This window comes from Empidonax traillii, unplaced genomic scaffold (assembly GCF_003031625.1).
Source record: "Empidonax traillii isolate 1590-97213 ecotype Southwest subspecies unplaced genomic scaffold, ASM303162v1 scaffold9:size3134949, whole genome shotgun sequence".
Taxonomy (NCBI): domain Eukaryota; kingdom Metazoa; phylum Chordata; class Aves; order Passeriformes; family Tyrannidae; genus Empidonax; species Empidonax traillii.
In genome coordinates, this window is record NW_020955202.1 from 1,084,578 (window position 1) to 1,111,297 (window position 26,720).

Sequence of the window (26,720 nt, forward strand, 5' to 3'; positions counted from 1 at the left end):
GTATCTGGTATCTGACAGCTCTTTCTTGCCATGGGAGACAAGACAGACATGACCATGTTGAAATCTTTCTAGGATTGTAATGTGATCTGGTAGCAAACTGACAACACTTTTTGGTCACCTCTATGCTGGCAACACCAAGTAGCTTTGAGGACTTTGCCACTGTACAGATGTCACTTCACACTGTGATGTAACTTACTCTTCTACTAGGCAAACTGTTTATTGAAATAATGATTTTTAGGCTGTTTTTAGGTAATTTGGACCTATCCATTTTCTGAACAAGGTGTCATTGTCAAAAATCCTAGAAGATATTTTTCTTTTCCTGGGCTTGTCACTACCAAGAATAAGTAACATATCAAGGGGCAACATAATACAGGACAGCGTTTGAGAGGCCAAATCTAGAAATAGAATGGAGTCTGAAAAAGTGTGTCAGTCACTAATTATGGAGGGCTGTCTCTTGAATCATAATTAGCTTTCTATTATAGCATATTTTTCTTTTATCCTTCCTCAAGGCAACTGAAGCTGCTCAAAAAACTTTAAATGTTTTTCATGTGTGATTTTCTAATGATACTTTAGGGGAATCAGCATAAGCTGGCTGGTCTTCCAACTGTGACTGCACGTGTGGTGCCCTTAAGCCTGGCTTCTCGCTGCAGCCAAAATGCCTTTTCTTAGCCCTCCCCTCCCAGCTGCAGCTCATTATGCAGCTTTCTTTTCATAGAAAGCATGTTTTGCTTTCTCTGAAATCATTCACACCTGAGCAAATGGGGCTGGACTTGTAGGCCCTTTGCTTAAGTCTTTATTGCTTAAGTATGACTTCATATGGACTTTTCTTTGGATTACAAGCTAGATATACATCTCAGCATCTGCAAAAAAAAATTATACTAAAACCATTTAGTAACATATTATACTAAGTTAAATTCATCATAATTCTTGCTACAGTAAACATGCATTCAGAATTCATATACTTCGACATCTCATTTACTAACTAAATAAATTCATTTACCGACTTGAGGAAAACCTGTAAGTATTAAAAAAAAAATAGTCAAGCCACAAATTCTACTTCCCTTTCTTTCATACCATTTGTATTTCAGTATCATACTTACATAGTAAACTAATTCATCTTTTGCAATTTAGCCAGAGCGGTTTTCCTTTCTGGGTCAGGAAAGAATGTCTGTGCATTGCTGTTTGAGAAGGGACATACACAACTGCACACTATGAAAAGACTTGCCAGCACTCTCAGAGGCTCAGAGAAGAATTTATATTTGCACAAATGCAGAATAATAATGGAACACCGCTGTTGTCCTCCTAGCCCTCTCAAACATATCTTCCTTAGGTACTAACTTAGCAAGTATATTGAGGTATACTCTTTTCTGCAGCTTGACAGCTCGTGCCTTGCCTCGCTTATATACTGTTCTGGTGCTATAAAATCCAGTGTGGCAACTTGAAGGAAATAGTTCCTAAAGGTATGTGCAGCATAGAGCAGATGTTGATTTATATAGCTTAGGAGTGGGGATTAGCTGGGGAGAGTTTGAATCCTCCCAGTGGAAAGTCATGGCAAGCTAGTTAATCTCTTCCCCTAGCTGAAAGCCATTAGAATAGAAGGGCAGAACTCTTCTCCATAAATATTCTGCTCAGCCTGTTATTTTCCTTGATGGCATAATTTTATGTCAAGACTGTAATATATATCATAGAGCAATATATATCCTAAAATAATTGCCCATTGTACTGGTTTTGGCTGAGATAGAGTTAATTTTCTCCCTAGTAACTGGTACAGCACTGTGTTTTTGAATTTAGCATGAGAATAATATTGATAATACACTGATATTGAAGTTTTTGCTCAGTAGTGCTTACTCTAAATCCAGGACTTTTCAATTTTCCATGCTCTGTCAGTGAGGAGATGCAAAAGAAACTGGAAGGGAACAGAGCTGGGACAGCAGAGCCAAAGTGGACAAAAGGGTATTCCACATCACAGAACATCAGGCTCCCCATATAAACTGGGATGTATTGGACATGAGGGGTGGATTGCTGCATGGGCTGGGCATTGGTCAGAGGGTGGTGAGCAATTGTTTTGTGCATCACTTATTTTCTTGGGTTTAATTTCTGTCTCTCCTTTTCCTGTATTCCTTTGTATTACATTATTTTTTTATTATTATTATTATTTCAATTATTAAGCTCTTCTTATCTTAATCCATAGGTTTCATCTTTTTCCCTGATTCTCTCCCCTACCCCGCCATGAGGGAGTGAATGAGTGGCTGCGTGATGCTTCGTTGCCAGCTGGCATTAAACCATGACACCTGTTTAATCAGTGTACTTACAGCTATGTGTTTGTCATTGTACTGATTGTATATATTAAACTGGAGGAGAAGCAGGAAATCTCACTGCTCTTTCTCAGTTCTCCATGTGCTTAAAAGTAACACACAAGTAACACAGTTTATAATTAGTATCATGACTCATTCAATACCACTAGCTGCAACTATGCCCTCAAAGGAAATGACTTTTTCATACCGTTCTGTTCAATTCTGGTTTGTATTAATAGCCCTCCCCTTTTCCCATGTGTCTCTTCTTCCAGAACTCCTGAGCTGATGTTAAGAAGTGTCTTCTAGCAGGTGTGAATCAGACCTTTGGGCCTCACCAATACCCTTCCAACTGTGCTTCCTTCCAGAAAAAAAAAAAGGAAGAAAAAGCAGAAACAGCAGCTTCCAGAATTCCACTCCTTTTCTAGAAGATAAATATAAATCAATTGCACAAGAAGATAGCTTGAATTCAGTTTAAGAAACTAAACAGTATCTCCTTGCTTTCTGAGATCTGTCCTGCTACATCTGTTTCTGATTGTAAGACAATGGACTTCTGTGAGCAATTAAGCAAGTGGCTTTAAAAGAAAACTGGAGAAGTGGTAGATGGTGAAGCACAGAGACTTCTTGGATAGATCAAGGATGAAGTGAACAGAGTGGTCCTTCACATGCTTGCGATTTCTGCTGTCCACTGAAGACATGATAATCAAAAAAGATTAAAAATAACTTTCTAATTTATAAATCCAAGGTTCACTTCATGTTCCTATCAGGAAGATATCAAAGAAAAAGAGACAATGGAGATCGAGGATAAGAACAGGTAAAAAAAAATTAAGTCCTGAAAGAATTTACTGTTAGGCTGGCATGTTCTTGCTCAACCCCACATAGTCAGAAATTAAAGAATGAGTCTGATACTTGCCTAGTGTTTGTACAAAACTGCTACTTTTAAAGGTGAAATTGATTTCTTAAGTTACAAAATAATACATAGGCGCCAGGTTCTGCAGCATTTACTTATGAATTGTCTCTGAGAAATCAATGAGAACTGCTTGAAAAAACTAATCGCTCTTTTCAGTAATGGATTCATAGTCTAACTTTCAGTTTACATATATAGTCTTCACTGAAGCATTTTTTGAAGACAATTGAAAGTTTCCTTCCTGTATTTGCCTAACTCTGAATTCAACATACTGTTTTACTGGAATGAATGTATAATCTTGTCAACAGCTAAAAAGCAAAGCAAGTTCTTCACATGAACAGTGTCTAAACAAATCTTATGAGATAAATGTTTATTTGTTGTAAGTTACAACGTGTTAACTTGTAATTAGAAGTGTTCTTATTTGCTGACAGTGGGCCTGCAGGAAGGCGACAGCCTCCACCCTCAACCTTGCAATTTGCAGAACCCCCACTGATGTGCAGGTCTGTAACCTACAGCCTCTGCTTTTTCCTGTGTGTTAAGAAGGTGGGCTTTGCATTGTGGTAGGCAATTGTTAGCAACAGCTGACTACTCTTTCAGGATCTGTTCCACTGGTTTCCTGGGTAATTCTGTGAAAATTCATGGAAATTATGTATTTCCTTTGCCAGATGACTGTGGGATAGAAAATGTAGGGAGTTGAATCTCACTCTTTTTCTTCTTGTTACTTAACTAGGCCCTTCTATTGCAAATTTTATATATCTAGGAATCTATGAGGTTTAGGCATTGCAGAAACTACCTGTGCAGCGTGGTCTTCTATAATCCAGTGACATACGAAGGCCTTTGCAGAGACCTAGACGGATGGTAAACATGGTTGGTTGCAAGGACTGAATTGGAACCAGAAACAAAACTACAGAACTGCCACAGGCAAGAGCTGGAAAGTATGGAATGTCCTAGTGGCTCAACTTATTCTGCTAAAAGCAGATTTGTTGCACTGAGAATTATTCATGTTGCCAACAATTAAAAATTCTATATGTCAGTATTGACATTCTTGGATACTATTAAATCATAGAATCAGACAGGTTGGAAAGGACCTCTGAGATCATTAAATCCAACCCTTGCTCCACTACCACCACAGTTACTAGGCTATGGCACTAAGTGCCACATCCAGTCTCAAATATCTCCAGGGATGGAGAATCCACCACCTCCCTGGGCAGCCCATTCCAATGCCTGGTTACCCTCTCTGTAAAAAATTTCTTCCTAACATCCAACCTAAACCTCCTCTGGTAGAGCTTGAGACCATTCTCTCTTGTCTTACTGATAGCTGCCTGGGAAAAGAGACCAACCCCCACCTGGCTACAACCTCCTTTCAGGTAGTTGTAGAGAGTGATGAGGTCTCCCCTGAGCCTTCTCTTCTTCAGGCTAAACAAACTCAGCTTCCTCAGCCTCTCCTCATAGGACTTGTGTTCAAGTCCCTTCACCAGCCTGGTTGCTCTTCTCTGGACCCGCTCCAGCACCTCAATATCCTTCCTGAACTGAGGAGCCCAGAACTGGACACAATACTCCAGATGTGGCCTCACCAGTGCTGAGTACAGGGGAAGAATCATGGGGAATGATGGGCTTTGTTCCACCAAGATCATCAATGACAAATATCCTGTTGTGTCAGTTATGTAGTGATTTTTGCTCATGCAGTTTTATGCGTTTTTTTGTAAGTCTCAGTTAAACTGAGTTTCCATTAGACTATGTAGTGATATTTCAGAACCCCTCCACTGGATTTTTTTAAAATTTCAGTATCATTCAATTACAATATATATATATATATATATATATATATATATATATATTCTACAGTTTACCTAAGCTCTAATATCACTATAGTACCTAACTCTTTTTAAAGGTAGTTAGATGTCAGTTTTCAAATTGGAGTGCCTCTGCAGGTGTTCTGTTCATTGTCTCACTGTCCTTTTAACTTTGCAGAAAACTCCTTAACTTCTACATTTCCTATTTCTCTTGTGTGCAAATATGCAGAGATATGCCAAGGGACATAATGTGTCTCTTCTGTCACACTGACAGAAATGTAAACAGCAACTATGGCATTTATGGAAGCCGTTAGCCAGCTAATCTAGTTTTGACCATGTATTTCACTAAAAGCAGTCAGGACATCTTTGTATTTTATCCTTACTGAAGCTACAGGCTAGCACACACTCCATTCTGAAGGTATCACAGCTGCCTTGTTCTTCGTGTTTCAGCTCCATCAAACTGACCCAAATTAACTCAAACAGTTCAAATAATAAGAATTTGAAATTTGGTGATAGCATCAGAACTGGGATTGGGGGTGAGTGTGGAAGAAGTTTCTGCCAGTAAATTGGAAAGAAGAGTGAAATGCAGTGAGGCTGTAGGAAGTCTGTAAGTACTTGCTATCTTACCCCATGCTACTTTATGCCAGACAGGACATGGAAACACAGCCTCTGGTTCCCAATGAACAATGCTGCAACTCCTGTGTATGAGGCAGTGTTTGGAGGAGTATTTACTTGTAGCTATTACAGTGGTATGATGGGACTTGTCACGCAACCCAGGAATCCCTTTCACTTCCTTTCTGTGCTTTCCCAGAAGAGGATGCCCTGTGTTCTTTCTTTCCCTTTTCGTCACTTCCTCTCACTAGGCCTTACATATGGCTCATGTTTCTTCTTCTGTGCCACCTGTCCTGTATTTTAAGGTTAAACTGTTTCTTGTATTTCTGCATGGAACTCTGTTGGGAGGGAGGGAGAACTGATACGGAGGCGGAAAAGGGCTAGGGTTGTCAGAGGTAGAGACACTTCCAGAGGAGCTTGAAGTATCTTTTCATAATTTAAGAAAATTATTTGTATTTCCTTCTGTTTGATATTCTGATTTTCTTTATATACATGGGGCTCTGTTCACTGATGTCTAGAAAATATTATGAAAATTTGAAGAATTATTAGATGCAGTATTCAGAGGCAATAAGGACCAATAAGTCCTTCTTAAAATATTTATTGCGTGGGTAATCTGGGGCCATTTTAGTTACTGAGTGGATCTTCCTCACTTATGTGGAAAGATAATAGCTTCATTAGGTACTCTGGAATTAAAATAAGAAAAATATCTTAAGCTAGTAGGGGAAAAAAACCCCACCTTTGATAAGCTGATGACTGTGTGTCCTAAATGGAAGTAAAAAACCTGGGCACCTAGATTAGGTACTAAAAACAATTTGCAAATTTAGGTTTTGCTTTTTTGATGTTTCAAGGTTAAAGTGGGTGTTCTAAATCTAGCCCTTTTGTTGGTACCAAAGGACATAATAAAATACCACCAGTAATTTAACATATTGCTTATTAAAAAATGTAAACCAACAGCAGCTCTTGCAACACTGTGGTCCCTCCAAATGCAATTCTCCAAAGAGCAATTGAGGAGTTTATTTTTAACATTTGGTTTAACCTTTTGCATAATTTGAAATGCCAAGCATTTTGTGCTGGTGTTTTGTTATCTGTACCATCTGGAATAGAAAACTCTGTGATTCTTAGCAATTCAAATTCGTGGAGTAATGGTTACTGTGCCATAGTTAAGAGTAAGGTTAGGCCCTCTCTTCAAGGACTTAGCCTAAATTAGTCTTTTCCTAGATGAAATTTTATTTCAGCATTTGAGATTTTGAAATCCTATCATTTATTTGTACCTTCTTGCCCTGCTCTTTATTTGTAAAGAACAAACTGAAACAAATTTTAAAGATCTTGTAAGTACTTTCCATTAGCATTTTCTTAGTGCCATCAAGAAACTCACTTGAACATTAAAGCAAATAACTGAGAGATCAAAATCATCAGATGAAAATAAATGTCTATTCCTGGCCTCTGTGTCCTTTAAACTTTTGCTTGTTTTTAGTAGTATTCAAAAGCATCCTGCTCTATTGATATTTGACATTCAGAAACACATCAGCTTGACAAAGGAATAAAATAATACATTCCTCCAGTTCTTTAATTTTTAACTAAGCCATGATCTTAACAGATATTTTGCTTAGAAGCTGCCAATAAAGGTTTGACATGAGGAGTGCAGAGTAAAAATCTGCAGAATGCAGATTCAAACTCAATGCAACAATCTAAAATAAAACAGTTTCATCAAATTACTTAATTTGGGCAATAAATTTTAGGGAAAAACCCTAGAAACTTTGTTTGAATCAAACACTTCACAGGCCAGAGGTTTTTGTTTTGGTTTGGTTTGGTTTTGGTTTTTTTTTTGGTTTTGTTTTCTGTTTGTTTGGTTTTTTTGGTCGGTTTTGGTTTGGGTTTTTTGTTTGTTTGGGTGGGTTTTTTTGGGTTTTTGGTTTTTTTTTTTTTGGTCATTTGTACTAGGTATTTCAGTGAAATAGGACCCTAGCTATTTCAGTGAATTTTTTAAAGAAAAAATTTACTTCTTTTCTGCTAATAGAGCTATTTGAATAAAACAGAAACTGTCCAGTAAGAGGTGGCTTAACAATGACTAGCACATGTGTCATCAACAAATGGTAGGTTTACTCTCAAACTTCTTGAAAAGGCATTAGTAAGCACGGGCAGAGCAAGCTCCTGGCAGTGACTACAGACCAATGCAATCTGTAACTTTTGGCTGCCAAGAAATACATACAATGTAATGTTTAAAACATCTATTGTTAACGCTTAAGGAATTAAGCTTTAAGAATGAAGTCGAGTGCTTGCTGTGTCATGGAAGGTTTTGCTTTCATGTTTGGTGTGCACTGTCTCAAATCTAGACGTAGCTGTTGAGTCACTGCTACTTGCTGCCAGCACTGCAGAATGCTACTTGCTCTGCTGGAAGCCACTCTGCTGCAGCGGGTTTCCTCTGGCACTACTGACCGAGGCATGTTTGTTTCTTATCACCCCACACACCCTTTTGGCAGGCTCCATTCCATCTTTCTAAGCACACCGACAAGGAAGGAAGGGACTTGCAGGCTTATTTTAAACAACTGGAAAGATGAGGTGCCTCTGCAACACAGAATTTTCTGTTTTTAAGGAAATGTCAATATGAAAATGGCTTTCATTTCATTTTATAGAAGTACTTTATTACTGCAGAGACTCTTACATTTTTTTTTTTATTCCATGTCCTTACTTTAAGAGTTATATGACTCCATCCTGAACCAAACAGAACTTTTGTTTACAGCCTCAGAAGAATTTTCCATATGTATTTTTAAATATAAATGCTGTTCTGCTTGAAAAAGTGGGTATAAAAATGTTACTATAGGAATTTCTTCATATCATATTAAAAAGTTATCAAATCAGTCCCAATCTTTATATATTTAAAAGTTGGGATTTTTTTTCTAATTTCCATGCCTCCAAAATTCCTAACTGATTTTTTTTTTTTAACATTGTCACATAAATCATTATTTGCATACTTTGCATAAATCATTGTATGCATAGCAAATCTGTTATATGCATAACAAATACCCCTAAACTGCACTAAGATTACTCAGCTTCCATGTTTTCCAAATGGATAAGTGAGATTTACAAAAAAGAAAAAGGCACTGGTTTTGTTTTGGTTTCTTTTGATTTTTATGTTTGTTTGTTTTTATTGTTGCAAGAATCTGCAAATTGGAACACGTACTCTTTTTTTCAGTCAAACAATAACTTTTATATAGTCACCTTTCTAATATGTTTTATTTAGATATCAGGAAAAAAATAAGGTTTATAAAGATCGCTGTCATAAGCTGAAAAAAGACAAACTTTGGTAATAGATAACAGGATATGTATAAATCACTCTGTAATAAGAAAGAGATCTATACTCTACTTTTCTTGCCAGATGAATGGCCAGGATGATACTGATAGAAATCCACATTGTAATTAAGGAGTGGCTTTAAATTCAGTTAAGTTTCTGCAAAGAGGTTTCTACTGGAACTGTACCTGGAATACTTCTACTCTCTTCTCTTTTTTTTGTAGACTTTGAGAAGAGCTCATTTGCCCCCATTCTTTGGATCTGGTATCAGTATTGGTGTTTGTTTTCCTTATCTTTGTTACTGAAATCAACAAATGCTCTTGTTAGGAGACAATGCCATGAAATTGGTAATTTGAAATTTTGGCATCACTGAAACCAGTAGGAATCTTGCTATCATCAACAGCAACATCTAGACAATAAATAAAATGGGATGGGACCCCAGGGAAGGGACCAGAATTCTAAGGGTAAGGGGCATAGTGCATCTATAGGGACATAGCACGTCTAAAAGTCTTAACAATCTTTAGCCCTAAACCAAAATGTCCTTGTCTGTTCTGCTTGTGGAGAGTTGTCCCTGGTTTACGAACCTTGCCTGACCATTTTCCTTAAGACTGATAGTGGCTACGGGTCAAAAGTGTGCCAAGGAGCATGACAACAATCAAACAGTGTAGATGGTTAAAGGGCAACTTCGGAACACATGTCCTAGTCATTCTTATTTTTTTAATACAGTGGTAGTAAGAGGAGGAACATCTTGCTTCCATCTGGATGGATAGAAAAAATTACAGACCAAAGACAGAAATTAAAAAGTAAAAACAGAATAAGAAACATGCAATAAAGGAGAGGCAAATGAAATATGTCCCATAGTAAATGGAAATGGGCATTCAATCCTGACAGCGTGAAACAGTCTCCCTTGTAACAAGGGGTCAGATTTATGAGCAGAACAGGTATGGCTATTTTCCAATAGCTTGGGAGTACAATGCCTTTGCCCAGAACCTTAAACCTCCAGTTCTGTACCACCAGTTCTTTTCAACCCTTCCCCCTCTACTACAGAGGTCACATCTTAGTTAGAATCTGTGGTACACAGTTATTTTTCCTCCAGTATTAATGTTAAATCATCACAAGACATAATTTGTGAGTATTGTCTTGTCATGTGATATAACATAGATTGGATAGCTTCAGCCTCTCACTGATAGCAGGATAGCAGGATTGTCTGTGCCCATGAATGTGTCCCACCATTTGAGAAGTTTCTCAGAGTGGTGGCTGTCAGTTGAAATAGCTCTGTTTCCCTCCTGGGTCCCATTCAAACCATAGTTCATGCTTCATAAAACGATAAATCCCATTGAAGAATGCTTCTTGACAACTCATGCCAGTCCTGAGCTACTCTCTAAGTGGCAGGATTTTTTCCTGCTCTTTGTGAACCTCCCAAGCTACAGTTTGTTGCCACTGTCCTTTGTTAGTCTTGCAGTACTAAGAAGAACTTAGTTCCATTGCCTTTGTAACTGCCCTTCAAGCATATGAAGGATGTTATCATATGGTACTTTATTCTTCTCACTGGACTAAACTAGCCCAGCTTCCCCCATATCCTCCTTGTAGGTCACATGCTGGCCCCCTGACATGTTAGTAGTCCTCTGTCTGGGTTCTGGAACTGAGTAAGCCCAAACCACCAGATTTTGTTCACGATATCCAAGATCCGGCCTCATCAGCACTAAGCAGAGGCTCACTTTCCTTGTTCTGCAGGTCATTCTTCCAGAGGCAGCATACTGTTGCCTCACATTCAGCCTGGTATCCCCCAGCTCCTTTGAAGCAGGGCTGCTGTTCAGCCCATCACTGATGAACAACCCATGATCTCAGCCATGGAATTTTGTACACAGCAAATCGTGGTGTTTCTGCTGCCCTACTCTATAAGTTTCCCAAAGTGCTCCCTTAACTCATTGGGTTCACAGGCACACTAAGGCTCAGTTTTCAGGAATGAGAGTATGGTCCTTAAATCTTGAATGATATGACTGTGAGATTAGGGCAGGGTTTATGTCCTATGACAGGCTCTCCGACAGAGAGCAGAAAAAGTATGTTTCCTTCGGCGTTTTGCCTCCTCGATAAAAAGTGAGGTGCCTCCTTGATAAAAAGCTGTAAGTGCTTGTGCTCCATGCAGTGGTGCCAGAATGCTGGGAATTATGTGCGTGCTTCCCTGCCGAAGGAGGGATGCCACTGCAGTAGCGACCCATGCAAAGCTACAGCCTTTCACAGAATCATAGAATCAGCCGGGTTGGAAAGGACCTCTGAGATCATCAAGTCCAACCCTCGAGCTCTGTCGCCCGAGGGTCCTGGGGCGCACCGTGCCGCGGGGAGCTTCCCGCAGCGCCGCCGAGCCGGGAAACCCCTCCTGCAGGGCGTCCCGCACCTCCGCACCCACCCCCGCGGCTCTCGGGGCGGCACTTCCACCCGCTCCCGCCTCCCTCCACCCGCCTCCGCCGCGGCGCGGAGCTCCGGGCGGGTCCATCTCTGCCTGTCGCCGCCGTGCGGGCCCCACCCCTTCCCCGTGCGGGGAGCGGCGGCGGGTAACGGTCCTTTGTGTGCGGCGGTGGCGGGATGTGAGTGCGGGCCGGGCCGGGCCGGGCCGGGCGGGGAGGCTGTGGGAGCCGCTCCGCTGCTCCCTCCCGGAGAGAGGGGCGGGCACTCGCCAGCCCATCCCTGCCTGCACCCCGCGAGCTCCGGCGCCCATCTCGGGCCTCCGGGGTACCCGAGGGGGAGGCGGGCGGGCGGCGCTACGAGCGCTTTTCTCAGCTGGTGTATGTCGTGTTGCCGCAGGCTGGCCCGGGTGACCGTCCTCCATGACTGCCTGGGCTGCAGGACCTTCGAGCTGCCGCCGTCCGCGGCCGTCGGGGACGTGAAGAGGAGGATCGACGCGGAGGCCGGGCTGCCGCCCGCCGAGCAGCGGCTGTGGCACCGCGGCAGAGAGGTGAGCGCCGGGCGCGGCGGGGGCGGGCGGTACCAACTCCGCGGCTGCGGCGCCTCTCGCACCGCCGTGCTGCGGGAAGTCCCCGCCCGGCTGCTGCCGGTGCCGTGCCGGGGCCTCTGGTGCGTGGGCAGAGCAGCCTGTGCGGGTCTCTCTCGGGAAGCAAGGATGTGACCGGCGAAGCGGCTGACCCTCTCACCGCTCTTGATGGTGCCGACTTTTATTATCCAAGCTTTATGGGTTTTGTTTGTTTGTTTGTTTGTTTGTTTGTTCTCCCCCCCCCCCCCCTTTACATTATCCACGTGTTTTATCCTAATTTCTTTGGGGGGAAGGAGCTGTTGTAAGGGAGAGCAGAAATTTCACCTGAGAGTGTGCTGATGTGCTTGTTCTGCTTTCCTGTCAATGGGGCCAGTTTCAAGAGCAGAGCTGACATCACCGTGAGAGGAAACTGGCAAGTTAAAAGTTGTGGTCTGGGTACAGGAAGGAGAGTCGAGTGAATGAAGGAGTGAACGGCCTTGTTCTGTTGAAGGCATCAGCCTGGTGTCAGTGTTTCAGTACTGCTTTGGCATGCTACTAGCCATGCACTTGGGAAGTGGGAACTTGGAGATTTTGGTGGGATGGGATGAGTAGAGGCAATAAAGGTTGATAGAGAAGGTTGGAAATTACTGCTAAATAGAGTAAGGAGACTTGGCAGATTCATAAAGAAGAGAGGATGGCCTTTATAAAGGAGGCTTATAGGAAAGATGGAGAGAGGCTTTATACCAAGGCCTGTAGTGACAGGACAGGGGACAATGGCTTTCAATTGCAAGAGGGTAGGTTTAGATGGGGCACGAGGAAGAAATTTTATAGGATTAGGGTGATGAAACACTGAATCAGGCTGCCTGGAGAAGTTGTGAATGCCTCATAATTGGAAATGTTCAAGATCAGGTTGGATGGAGCTTTGAGAGATCTGATATAGTTCCTGGTGGTGGGGGGTTGCAGTACTGGACTACATGATCTTCAAGGGTCCTGTTTCAACCCAAACCATTCTATGATAGAGGGAAGGATATAGATGTTAGTTGTATTGCTCAGGAAGCTTTTAAGAACCAACACGGGGAACACAAGTAGTCTTTGAGGATTCAGGTTTGAAATAAACTGCCTGTGTACTTTGTCTTTTGTTTTCTTGCCTGGTTTTGTTTGTCCTTGATTTTATTCTCTCTAGACCTTCCTGTTTTTGGAGGAAGAACTCTGTATCACTTTCTCAAATTTGTCTGGAAGTGAAGATCTGACTGGCACAGAAAACTTATCTTTTGCAGGGAACAGTCAGTAAGCAGACTGTAATAGCTATTCTGATTTTTTTTTTTTTTTAATAATAAACTAGAATATATATGGGAATATGTGGTCTGTACTGTAGCAAATTTAAAAATCCTTTATAAACTTTTGGACTCCTGTTTATTTGGATCAAATTATTTTTTAAATTTCTGAGTAGTAGAATAATCATCAGTAAATCTTTTTTTTTTCCATTGAAACTACTATGTGCAATTTGCAGATATTAAGTAAAATCCAGTTTCTCTTTCTGTCATAGTTCCTTGCATTTTTAAATTTTAATCTGTCCAATGTACTAGTGTCTGGTGGTATTTTGGTATAAAAATTGTTCCCAAGAAGATTTTGTTACTCTATCCCTTTAATGGTGGTGGGTTGCAGCATTCTGTGGGGTTGTTTTTTATTTTAATGAGTCCTGAGTAGCTTGTATACCCAGTGTCAGCTGTTTTATGTCTTGAGACAAGATTAGCACAAGTACAACATTTCTGTAGAAACTTACCATAAACACACTATTGTTGTAAACACTATTTAAAATGTGTGTAAATAAAAAAGAATATAATTTCTTTTTTTGCTAGTGTTGTTAAATAATGACTACATGCTGTGCACTAGGTCTGTCTTCTGCTTATTAAATATAATTGGATTGTAAGCATCTGTGTAAACACCAACTGCTTTCTAGTGGTTTGCTTTTACCCATCGAAGTGAGGCGGTAGTCCTGAACTTTGCTATAAACTGAAACCAATATAATATAATTTCACATAATAAAATTTTTAATATCATTTGCTATAAATGGAAACTAATATGAATTGGTTCAATTTCTAATTTGCACAGTGCAGCTTCTAATTGTGCGTTTGTTCTTGTGGCATGCAGGGTAACATATGTCATATACGACTATTTTAGCAACACTTAGTATACGACTGGCACATACATGATACGAAACTGGAATTGCAACAAAACCATTATGTGCTATGGTTACGAAGTTGTTTCCCCAATGGCTGCTAAGGAACATGTTGCTTAGTTTGCCTCAGTTTTTTTGTGATGTTTCTGGTGAGTCTGTTCGATGCTGGACGAGGTGACTTTCAGTGGTCCCTTCAAACCTTAACCTTCTGTGATAGGTCTGCACATAGAGGTAATGGGGACATGGGGATGTTGAATTCTTCAGGGGTGTTTCTGTGACATACTTTTGTCTCTAGACATTGTGTATTGCCAGGTGCTTTGAGCTGATACTGCTTAGTTTAAAACGCCTATGAAATTGCATAACCATATGTACTTCTGAAGTACCCAGATTATGTACTTCCTGTATATGTTTATTTTCTTTATGGGCATGCACCTTAGAACAATAACTGCTTTAGTTATATGCTTCCAGAACTTCCCAAAACACAAAACCTTTCAAATGTAGAAACAGGAGGCCATGGCTCGCGCTTAGTATACTTCTGTAGGCCTTTTTTTCCCACCTGATTTGTTTTGGTCTTGTTACTAACAAACTGAAACTTCTGGTCAAGTTATGTCTTAATTTTTATTTCAGTTGTCTGATGGTATCAAGATTGTGGATCTTCAGAAGTCTCAAAATCAAATTTTTCTGAAGCTTCAGTCAAAAGGGTTGAAAGGAGGAGGTATGGAAAATATTTGTGTTTATAAACTGAAAGCTCAAAGCATTTTCTAACACAATACAGAATTAATTGAAGTTTTTGTCTCCTTTAAATGGGACGCAGTTATTTTTCTGCTCCAAGAAAATGAAACTTCTCTTTATAAATGCATTGGTGTTTAATTTTTTTCTTTGTAACGTGTAGAATTTAGATAATTGCCATCCTTTGGAATCAATCAGATTTGCCTTTCAGTAGTGTAATAGCTGCCTTATATAACATAAACTGAATACTTGAAAGCAAAAGAGGTACTGAAAGTATATCTTTTCAGTAACCACCATGTAAAAAAGCTCTTGATTTCTTCTGCAGTTTTAGGTTTTTTCTTTTTGATTGTATGTTTTTCTTTTGATTCTGCATGTTTAGTTACACTTTCATTAAAAAAACCTTGCCGGAATATCTGTTTGTATGGTATCTTGCTACCTGATTATCTTCAGAAATCCTCTAATTAAAATCTGTCATGATTATTTTACTTGATTACTAGCATTACTGTTCTTTTAACAATAACTTTATTGTAAGGCAATGCATTAAATGCTAATGGGATGGTAGGATGAAGAAGGAAACCCTTCTTTTCATGCAGGTATTTTACTTTGTGTCAGAAAATGTTGTATTTCTTAGCCTGTACAAGCCATGAATGTACTGGATTATGGTTTTCTAGTAGCAGAGGGAAGTTTGTATATTTGCCAGAAGTTCATGTTCACATTCTTTAGAATCTGAACACCTATGACAATGGACTTCACGGTTCTGTGACACCAAACATTTTTCTTTCTGTTATTCTCAACTGTTTGCTCTGAAAATGTTTTGCTGTGTGTAGGCTGTGATAGACTAAGAGTTTTATTTTCTGCTCGGAGCTGTTTTTTGCCATGCAAGTATATGGAAAATATAGTGCAGTAACCCTAAGAAATTTTTCACAGGAAAGAAAAATTGTTGCTGTTTTTTGTGCCTACGAATGGAGTATTTGACTCTGAGATTTTCTAAGTGGATAAGCAGTCTATGTCTAGATAAAGTGCTTAACTTTTTCTGGCCCTCAATTCTAAGTCAATTTAAGAGATCTGAAGGCTTTAGTATCAGCCTTTTGTGTTTATTTTGTAGTGTTTCAGTTCAGAGATTTTTTTCCTACAGCAGATGAATCAAGAAAGGGCCTAAATTTCTAACTTGGAAGTGCATAGTCAGTAGGGCCAAGCGCAGTGGTTGCTGAAGTACTCTGAAGATCACCCATGTCCCCTTTGTCTTCATTCATTGCTGTTGACTATCAAATAATATGTAATCTTTTCATATGATAGAATAATTCAGGTTGGAAGGGACATCAGGAGGTCTCCAACCTTATGCTCAAAGCAAGGTCTTCTCTGAGGTCAGACTGCGTTGCTTGAGAATTGATCTGGTTGAGTTTGAAAAGCCTCAAAGGATGGAGACAGCACAAATTCTTCAGGCTCCTGTTCCAGTGCTTGACTGTCCTTATGGCAGAGAGAGTTTCTCATTCAAATTTATGGAACTAGTTTTGTGTTAAATACAACCAACTCTAATATTCAAGAAAAATCAATTCAGCCTTTGATTGCATGAAGTAAATCATGATCTCTAGCCAGAGTAATTGTTGTGAACATGCATAGAGCAGCTCTGCTCTTAGACTGAACAGAGAATGAAGTCTATGTTCAGCCCTATCACTTGAAAATTACTTGTCTGTTTGTGTGTTTCCCACGGTGAAATGTGTTGTTTAAACGCTTCAAGACTACCCAGCTTAGATTTAGAGAAGTTTCTTGATTGTAGATAATTTCTCCTAGGAAAAGAAACACTTGAACTTTCCTACTGTTTATCAGTTCACCTTATTTTGGAAGTTTGCATATTGCATGGTGACTTCCATATAATTCCGTATACTGTAAAAATAGCAAAAGTTATCAAGTACTTCACGCACTTTCATCTGTGAGTTGTAATTTCTTGCTTTTTTTTTTTTTTCAGTTGATGCTATTAAGGTACCTTAAAGAGTAACACAAGAAAAATTTAAAGACAAAATGTTTGATGTTTTTACTTGATGCTTTATCAGCAAATAGAACTTATCTGTCCCCTTTTCTTCACAGTGCCTTTTTTTTTTTCTTGGTGTTTTATTCCAGAATATATAATATATGTACATTTGAATCTGTGTATCATAAATACATATATATGCAGGAGGGAGGGAGAGAGAGAGTGAGAATGATTACTTGTTAATAACTTTAAAAGGAAGTATTAGATGGGGCATCATTAGATGCTTTCTGTGTGGGGATTGCATCATTACTGTTTGTTTGAAGAACATGTTTTAGAGGTTTGGTTTAGGGAGCTGCTCTTTAGTCTCAGGCTGGAGTTCGAATTGAAGAATATCGAACCTTTCATTTTGTGATAGACTCTTTCTCTTGGGAGCAGATGTTCATTCTGCTTGAACTCTTTACCCTCCAGGCAACACCAAAGCTAGCATGAGGCCTATCCCCACAGAGTGTCAGAACAGAAAGGGTACACTAAACCCAGAACGTTCTGTGCCTGTATGTAGCTGTAATATCACTGGAGATAAAAAAGTTAGAGCCACTGCTGCCCTGGAATACTATTGTGTTATTTAAAGTAGTAGTCCTTTAGAAAATTGCTACCTTTGAACATCAAGCAGCATTGTGGTGTAACTGTTGCAAAGGCTTGGCCCCCAAATTTATTTAATCTAGATATGAAACAGCATGTTGACCATCAGCATCAAGACTGCTATTTTAATCTTTTTAGCAGAAAGATTTATAATGTAGTATTTTCACAGCTCATTTTGGAAAGGCAAGATTCTACAGCAGCAGGCCTGGATTTAATGTAATGAAATTATTTAAGTTCCCAGTAACTGTTTAGAATTTTTTTTTAATCTGTCATTAAGTGTATAGTAGCATAATACACTTTTTTGCTGTTTTTTGTTTGTTTTAGGTCGTTTTGGACAAACAACTCCACCACTTGTTGATTTTCTTAAGGATATATTAAGAAGATACCCAGAGGGAGGACAGATTCTTAAGGTATATGACAAATGGTATTTTTAGCAGTCATTTATTATGCATGGCATAATACCATTAGTTTGATGCTTTCCAGCAAGTCTTGACCTTTCTGTATCTCATTACAGTTTAGGAGATACATTTTTCTAGTACAGGAGATACATGTTTCCATTTCTGTGGGCAAGGCAAAGTGAGTTATCTGTTTTGTGTGTGGGCTTGGTTTTGGTTTTGTTTTTTTTTAAACGTTTCTGAATTTTCTTGTCACAGATGCCACTATAATTTATTGAAAAAAAAAAAGGGCATAAAATGCAGATTTAATAAATTGGAGACTTCATGATGTATTTCACTGAGCGAGCTTTCTTACACTGGAAATGACAACATTGATTTAAGCACTAAAAACTGTGTCAGTAAAAGAATGGTGAACTGGTAGAGGGGAGTTTACCTTGCTTTACTTTAGACATGGCTGGAGCACCTCTCCTGTGAAGAAGGGCTGAGGGAGGCAGGGTTGTTCAGCCTGGAGAAGAGAAGGCTCTGGAGAGACTTTGTTTTTGCCTTTCAACATACAAAGGACACTCATAAGAGAGACTTTATATCAAGGCCTGTAGTGACAAGGGACAATGGTTTTAAACTGAAAGAGGGTAGGTTTAAATTAATAAGTGAGACAATTTTTAGAATGAGGATGGTGAGGCACTGGATCAGGTTGTCCAGAGAATTTGTGAATGCTCCATCCCTGGAAGTGTTCAAGGCCCGATCTAGTGGGTGGCATCCATGCCCATGGTGAGGGAGTTGAAACTAGATGGTTTCTTAGGTCTTTTCCAAAAAACAAGTCATTTTATGATTCATTCTATGAGTCTGTTATCTTCAAAGGTCCCTTCCAGATCAAATCATTTTATGATTCTATGGTCTCAAAAAATACAGATCATTCTAATTCATTAAGTTACTCTGTGGGAAGGTCTAGGACCTGTAGAAGATCATTCATGTGTCATTTATCATAGCTTCCTATGCTAAAGTCTGAAACTAGCAGTTTGATTTTTTGGGTTTTTTAAGGATATCTGGAGTGATTAGTTCATAGCTGAATGTTAAAACTTCTCATCCAGCATGCTTTATCACACTGGTGGTAGGAACTTTGTTTCCTTAGTGTATGGGAATATTAGGTTCTAACTAATGGGATTTAGTACAGATATATCTATTTATCTGAACATACATACAAAACACACAAGTACGAATGCTGATAGATCATGATAGTTCCTGATATCTTGTCTTCTTTGCAACCATGGACCTGGAAGCTGATTATATTTAGTGGGAATGCTGAAGATAAGTATACCTTCAATTTCGGCAGACTGCCTCCTGGGTATGGTCTGAGCAGTGCCTGTACATAGGAGGGGTGCTTACATTTTTATTGTTTCCCAGTACTAGTTGCATCTGTAAGATGCATTTGAACTGTGAAGGGTTCAGACCTTCTCAGCAATTTAAATCCAGATTTTCATTGCAATGTGAAGAAATAAGATAATGTCTTTAGAAATCAGATGGGTAAATCTAGAAGTAGAAATTATCCTAGTTTTGAAATCAGATACTAGATAACAGGGAACTTATTTTACTCTCAACAAGTCTATTTGAACGCAACCTAATCTGAAATTTCTGCTACTAGCTGATGCATTTTTTAAGTAAAGGTTCATCTTGCAAACAAGTCTTTTATTTTCTGTGCATAACTGAACGAAATTTATGGTTCACAAATGCATTGTATGTGATGTATCCACGTAGCTTTTCAATTCAGCTGAAATACTTCCTTATGCCATACATGCACATAAACATACACACAAGTGGGTGCTTGTGTGTTTATGTGTCTAGAGCCCTGAAACACTGTGATGATTCAGTGTGAGTTGTGTGAAGCTGTAATCCTGTAGGTATTTATAATCATGCTTATGTGTCTGCTATTGATGAAAATAGGACTGGATAGGCATATTTTATTAATAGTCGTGTTTACAGAACTAGTTTACTGGCATTTCGGTTTTCCATAGCTGTCACCCTTATTAATACTATTTAACAAATACTCAATCTTAATATAAGCCTCTTTCCAGTCTGTGGGTTTCATTTGACAGGTGAGCTGCTCTGTTGGCTCATGACTTAGAGAGTTACTGCTCAGAACTGTTTTGCAGCCCTTTGCTGGATGGGTTTTAGAAGCACTGTGGCTTTTCAGTGGTTGGTTCATAAGGTGAAGTGTTAACTTGAATGTAATTCATTTGATATAAAGAAGAGTGCTGTGCATTGCCTTCTTATGACTTGCTGCCTCTCTGTTGTTGTACAGATGTTTGTGTGGGCTTAACAGTAAACTCTGATAAATTAAAAAAAATAAAATCTTTTTCTGTTCTTACAAATGCATTGTTTTGAGACTTGTACAGCTCTGATTCAGGATAATATGGTAGTAACGGTTTAGTAGCTTCTCAACTTTGTAGCTGCTTCTGTGTGGTATTTGAGCTCCAAATTCAAATCACATTTAGAGTATTTGAATATTTGTTTTATAATTAAGCCCACTGTTGTTCAGATAAACTGAATAAAATTATTTTGGTTGAAAAGCATGAAAACAATTACACTTGAGATAATCACTTTTATTTTCTACTGTTTAAGTTTGAAAGCCATTGCTATAATAAGTACAGCATTACTGCATCATACCTTGGTTTTTTTTTTTTTGTTTTTCCTGCCTCAGGAACTGATACAGAATGCAGAAGATGCTGGTGCCACAGAGGTTAGGTTTTTGTATGATGAAACTCAGTATGGGACAGAAACTTTATGGTCAAAGGACATGGCACAATATCAGGGTAAAAATAATTTTTATAAAATTTGGCCATTATTCTTCAATATGCATGTAAGCTGGGGTCAGCTGTCCTGACTGTGTCCCCTCTCAGCTCCTTATGCACCCCCAGACTGCTTACTCTTTGGGTCTCATGAGAAGCAGAAAAGGCTTTGGCTCGGTATAAGCCTTGCTCAGTGTTAACTAAAACAGCCCTGTGTTATCAATGCTGTTTCCAGCACAGTAGCTTCCAGCTACTGTGAAGAATATTAATTCTATCCCAGCCCAAACCAGCACACCAGTTCTTAATGTAAAGATGACCCTAGCCTCACAATTCATCATTGTCCAGGCAGATCTGCTTTCTTCCCCATCTCTTACTCCCTCGTCCCTATACCAATCTTTCCTCCATGTTACCTGTATGCTGCGAATTCAGTTTCTTATAACTTTAAGGTTTTTATATTTTCTTATATAGCTTTTTGTGGTAAAGATCAGTTATGTATTTAACAAACAAATTAGTTTGCATGATCATCCTAAAGGACTTTAGGTCATGATTTGAAGATTTCTGTGATGGATGATCCACTGCTTCTTGCTTCTGGCTTTTTTTCAGTTATTGATTAACCTGATTATGTCTTCTAATTTGAATGTGTCTGTCTTACTTTCTAGACAGACAGTTATATATTGCCACGTATTCCCTTCAAGTGGAGGTATTAGTAGACTATGATTAGTACGTATTTCAGATATCTTTTTGATAGACTGAACAGATTGAATTTAAGCCTTGTACCACATGATGCTTCTTTTGGAAGTTTTGTTGTTTTCTGCTTTCTGTTCAGTTTTTCAGAATCATTCTTTTAGAATATGGACACCAGAATTAAATACCACATCAGAATATAAATCTAAGACAGAGGTATATCTATCTCCTTGGTTTTGCTTTTGCTGCTACTCTATACCTCCCTTTCATGAGCAGGCATAATTCGGTGTCAGCTTAAGTCATAGCTTCCCCAATTAATTTCCACATACATACTTCAAAAAAATGCTTCCTCAGTTCTCTGAGTTCATTTCCTAGAAATTTTAAACAATAAATAGTTTTACTCTGTCATCTCTCTAACACTTGCCTATTTATTAAAGGGCCAGCATTTTACGCGTACAATGATGCAGTTTTCACCCCTGAGGACTGGCATGGTATACAGGAAATAGCAAGAAGCAGGAAGAAAGATGATCCCCTCAAAGTTGGAAGATTTGGAATTGGATTTAATTCAGTTTATCATATAACAGGTACTCTCAGTAATTATTTTAAAATGAAAATGTTAAAGTTTTAAATAGTTTAATTACCTTAGATATTCATCAAACATTTAGTGTTATCTCTATAGTGCATTTTAAAATTAGATCACTGGCTAAATTCTCTTAAGAGGCGTTCTTATTTTTCTAAAATCCTGTAAGGTATCGTTTTGATTTTGAAGGTTTCTGGAGGAGATTGTTTCTTCTAGTAACATCATTATGTACTTAGTCCCTTATATCAAAATGAACATTCTTTTACACCGGTATTTCAGTTATGCACTGCTGCTTATTTTGTAGAGGCCCATAATATGGAGTAGCTGTGTAAGTAGAAGTGTGAAAGTTCTGCTTAGTAGACTGAAATTTTTTTGGATAATAAGCAGTGGTTTTTATTTAGTGCTAGAAAGGATATTATGTAATAGAGGTATATACACTTTTACACTTGAAAGAGGTAGTACATACTGTTCCACAAGTTGGTAATATTCAGTCTTGAAACCTATTATTCTCTTAAAATGTTTTACTGTTGTACAGAAGCAGCATAAATAAGGCTTACATAGTTCTAATAGTACAGGATAAGAGGCAATTTTTCCCGAAATAACATTTTAAAGTTGCAAAGTGAGTTTGTAAGACACAGGACGTTTTTTAACAATATTTTACCTAGCTGAGCATGAATAAAATTAATACATTCAGTGGTTTGATAATTCTGGGAATTTGTGCTTTTAAATGTACAGGATTACTGTTTGCCAGCCTTCAAGATGTGCAAGGTATGAATCCAGTAGAATACATATTTAGTAAATTAATTTGGTTTTCATTTTCTTGAAAATATTGGAAACATAAAAGTACAGAGTTGAAAGAAATTGTACTTTCTGTTGCTTGCTGTCTGCTAGAATTCAAATAGTTGAATGAGTATTTATATATTTAATTGCATAATAGGGGTGTGCTTGTTTCTTCCCTGTCAGTAAGCACTGTGTTATGTTATCAGAGTGATAGAATCATGTAGATTGGAAAAGACCTCTAAGACCATTGAGTCCAACTGGAAGCCTAATGGTACCAAGGCTGCATCTACCCATCTTTTAAATATCTCCAGGGATGGTGACTCCACCACTTCCCTGGGCATTATACTGAGTTCAACACAGTTTCCTAACATTTTTGTCTTGCTCTTTTAAAATCTGTTGCTTAAGACTGTATTTTTAAAAGATGTTGTTTTAGGATTATTAATAATTGTTGATTTTATGTATACAGATGTCCCTAGCATTTTCAGTGGTGACCAGATTGGAATGCTTGATCCCCATCAAACCCTTTTCGGACCTCATGAGTCGGGCCAGTGTTGGAATCTGAAAGAAGATAGCAAGGAAATAAATGAACTTACGGACCAGTTTGCACCGTTCATTGGTGTATTTGGCAGCACTAAGGAAACTTTTAAGAATGGGAACTTTCCTGGTACCTTTTTTCGTTTCCCACTTCGTCTGCAGCCTTCCCAACTGAGCAGCAATGTTTATGACAAACAGAAGGTTTTGGAGCTGTTTGAATCCTTCAGAGCAGATGCAGACACAGTATTGCTTTTCTTGAAGAGTGTTCAAGATGTTTCATTGCATGTTAGGGAAGCTGACGGAACAGAGAGGCTGGTTTTTAGAGTAACTGCCAGTGAGAACAAGGCCTTGAAACATGAAAGACCCAATTCTATCAAAATCCTGGGAAATGCAATAAATCAATATTGTAAGAAAGTTCCAAGCAATAGTATAACTTGTGTGACATACCATGTAAATATAGTTGTAGAAGATGAGAGTGTTAAGGACGCACAGAAAACATCTTGGTTAGTATGTAATTGTGTAGGTGGTCGAGGAATGTGTACAGAACTGGATTGTTTAGCTGATGACTTGAAATTTGTTCCTACTATTGGAATAGCCATGTCTTTATCAACTAATGGGGAGGAAAATGGAGCTGTAGCAGACTTTTCAGGAAGAGCATTTTGTTTTTTGCCTTTGCCTCCAGGTGAGGAAAGCAAAACTGGACTCCCTGTTCACGTTAGTGGTTTCTTTGGTCTCACAGACAATAGGAGGAGTATCAAATGGCGAGAGCTGGATCAGTGGAGAGATCCAGCAGCTTTGTGGAATGATCTTCTTGTGGTAAATATAGTGCCAAAGGCATATACAACCCTTATTTTGGAAGCTATCAAACGAATGGAGACGGAGAAGAATTCAGATTTTCCATTGTCAGCTGAAAGAATTTATAGGTTATGGCCTGATGAGAACAAAATCAGGGTACCCTGGAAACCAATTATAGTACCTCTCTTTAAAGAGCTGCTCCAGCATACAGTTATTTACTCAGTGAGTAATCAGTGGATAAAGGTGGAGCAGGTGCACTTTTCTGAAGTGGATGAGAGTTTGGAGTACTCACAGTCTGTTCTCAACTACCTCCAGAATTCAGGGAAGCAGATTGCCAAGGTACCAGCAAATATTGCTAGTGCAGTGCATCTTACTATTTCTACTGCTAAAGCTGTGAAAAAAGTGACTCCTGCTGTAGTACGGCAAGTGCTAAGGAAATCTGGCCACAGTGGACCTGCTGAAGAAAAGCTTCATCTTTTAGAATTTGTGCTTTCTGATGGAGTCTACAGTGAACTGATTGGATTGGAGCTCTTGCCTTTACAGAATGGGAATTTTATTCCTTTTTCCTCATCTGTGTCAGAACAGGATGTAGTTTACATAACCTCAGAGGAATATCCCAGGTATGCTTAATATTTGTAATAGTGTGAGTTTTGGTTTTTTAAATTTATATGTTAAAACAGCTTCAGACTATTATTTGCTTATCAGCAAAACAGGTATGAAGCAGCCTGTATTGTAATGAAATAAGGCACAGATAGAACTCAATTTTCTGTATATATGTATATGCTTGTGTGCATAAGTCTCATTTGAAAAGGTTGACAGCTATTTGCCACTATAACTTTATAAAAGAAATGTGTGGTCTAGGCTTTAAGGGGATATGTCAGGATACGTTTCAAATTTGCTTTCTTCTGGGAATTATAAATAGGAGATTAGAAACATGGATACTAGGAAGTACATTAAATAAGGTAACGATAAAAGCTTTTATTAAACCTAAAGCTTGAGATTACTTCAGGCTTTTTTTTTTTTTATCACAACACTCTTAATTTCAATGAAGGGCTGGTTTCAGGAATTAAGCAGATACTATGATGAAAAGAAGAGGGCTTGTCTTTTACATCTGCTCTCCTTTTGTTCCTTCCAGTCCCTCTCCAATTATTTTTTTTCCTTGCCTATTTCCCAGCTGCATCAGTGTTCCAATTAAGTTCTTATTTCATTAGACAAAAAAGTTGCACTGACACTGGGGATGGGGTAGCAAAGAGCAGGCTAGCTGGAATAAATGAGCTTGGGGTCACTGGGGAGAAAGCATGACTACTGCTTTTTATTTCTGTACTCGATTATGCAGATACTAAATAGTTAAGTCTGGACCATTCTCCAAGTAGTGTCCAAAGTACTTTAAGTCACTCAGACACACCAGAGGCCTTAGTGTTCCTCCTAACAAAGTGTTACCCATATGTATGTTCACAATGACCCCTCCTTCTCCTTTACCTCAGAGTTCCACTAATTTCCAAATCCTCAGTTTGATAGAATGTGACACTTGGTGTGTGTTTTGCTGCTTTTACTGCTCTGTGGACTGTTTATTAGGAAGTAGAGGTAGGTTGGAGTGTGCCCAGATAGGTATTATTAAGGTGAAAAGTGCTCCAAGTGAGGTCCTTATGTAAATTGCAGATTGAATGCATATACAGACAGCAAATCTTCAGGAAAAGCAGTTGGATGCAGGCAACTTGTCTTTCTGTGTTGCTTGAGAGCAATTTGATTATTTTCAGGTCTGCTTCTGCCCTTTTCCTGCTATATTCTAAACGGAATCACAAAGTGAGTAAGGTTGGAAGGGACCACAGTGGGTCATATGGTTCAGCCTCCCTTCTCAAGCAGGGCCATCCTAGAGCACATTACACAAGATTGTGTCCAGATGATTATTGAATATCCCCAGTGAGGGAGATTCCACAACCGCTCTGGGCAATCTGCTGCAGTGTGTGGTCGCCTGCACAGTAAAGAAGTTCTTCCTCATATTCAGGTGGTACTTCCTGTGCATCAGTTTCTGCCCGTTGCATCTTGTCCTAATGCCTGTATCCTTGGCACCACCAAAAAGAGCATGGGTCCATCCTCTTGGCATCCTCCCTTCAGATATCTGTATACATTGATGAGGTCCCCTCTCAGTTGTCTCTTCTTAAGGCTGAACAGGCCTTAAGGCTTCCTCAGCCTTTCATCTTCAGAGAGATGTTTCAGTCCCTTAATCATCTTTATTGCCGTCTGCTGGACTTGCTTCAGGAGCTCCATAGTCTTAAACCCATAATTATAACTCCACAGTCTTTCTTGCTCTGAACAATTCAGATTATTTGTCAGGGGATTAAATCTACTCAGAGCCTTTAAAAAAAAAAAAATTCTCCAGCATTGTTGTGAGATGATTTATCTTTTGGTGTCCTTTCACTTTATTACTCCTTCCAAAAGTTAAGCTAGTATACTAATACAGAAAAGATACCCATGATGAGACTAACAATTTGGAGCCCTGCTTCAGACTAGTCATAAAATACTTTTTTTTTTTGGAACTTAAATGATACCAGTATTTCTTATTCAGTTCATGCTATGTTGGTAGTGGACTTGGTTTGATTAGTAATGTAAAACTGATAGAAAACCATGTTATACCAGGCATAAATCTCCTTGCTAGCTGTGATAAAACAGAAATTTGAAATAGTAATGCTTTATTTGCCTCTAATCTTGTGTACATTAACTACCTTTAATTCTAATGTTTTAAGTATGATACATTACTTTTGGTAGATGTTTTAAAGCACTTTCAATTTAGGA

General features: G+C 38.9%; 1 protein-coding gene across 3 annotated transcripts in view; it reads left to right on the forward strand.

Annotated features, from left to right (window-relative positions):
- The window catches only part of SACS (sacsin molecular chaperone), a 61,092-nt gene that overhangs the window by 14,930 nt on the left and 19,442 nt on the right, over positions 1-26,720 (forward strand). The window contains exons 2-8 of one of the 3 annotated variants that reach the window (XM_027884244.1): positions 2,567-3,105; positions 11,695-11,845; positions 14,667-14,754; positions 17,701-17,786; positions 20,467-20,578; positions 21,676-21,822; positions 23,065-24,547. In XM_027884244.1, the coding sequence (XP_027740045.1) occupies positions 3,083-3,105; positions 11,695-11,845; positions 14,667-14,754; positions 17,701-17,786; positions 20,467-20,578; positions 21,676-21,822; positions 23,065-24,547 (2,090 nt within the window). In that variant the 5' untranslated portion in view covers positions 2,567-3,082. Of the gene's footprint in view, positions 1-2,566; positions 3,106-11,429; positions 11,478-11,694; positions 11,846-14,666; positions 14,755-17,700; positions 17,787-20,466; positions 20,579-21,675; positions 21,823-23,064; positions 24,548-26,720 lie in introns of those variants that run through there. The other 2 variants (XM_027884251.1, XM_027884258.1) reach the window with 2 other exon arrangements.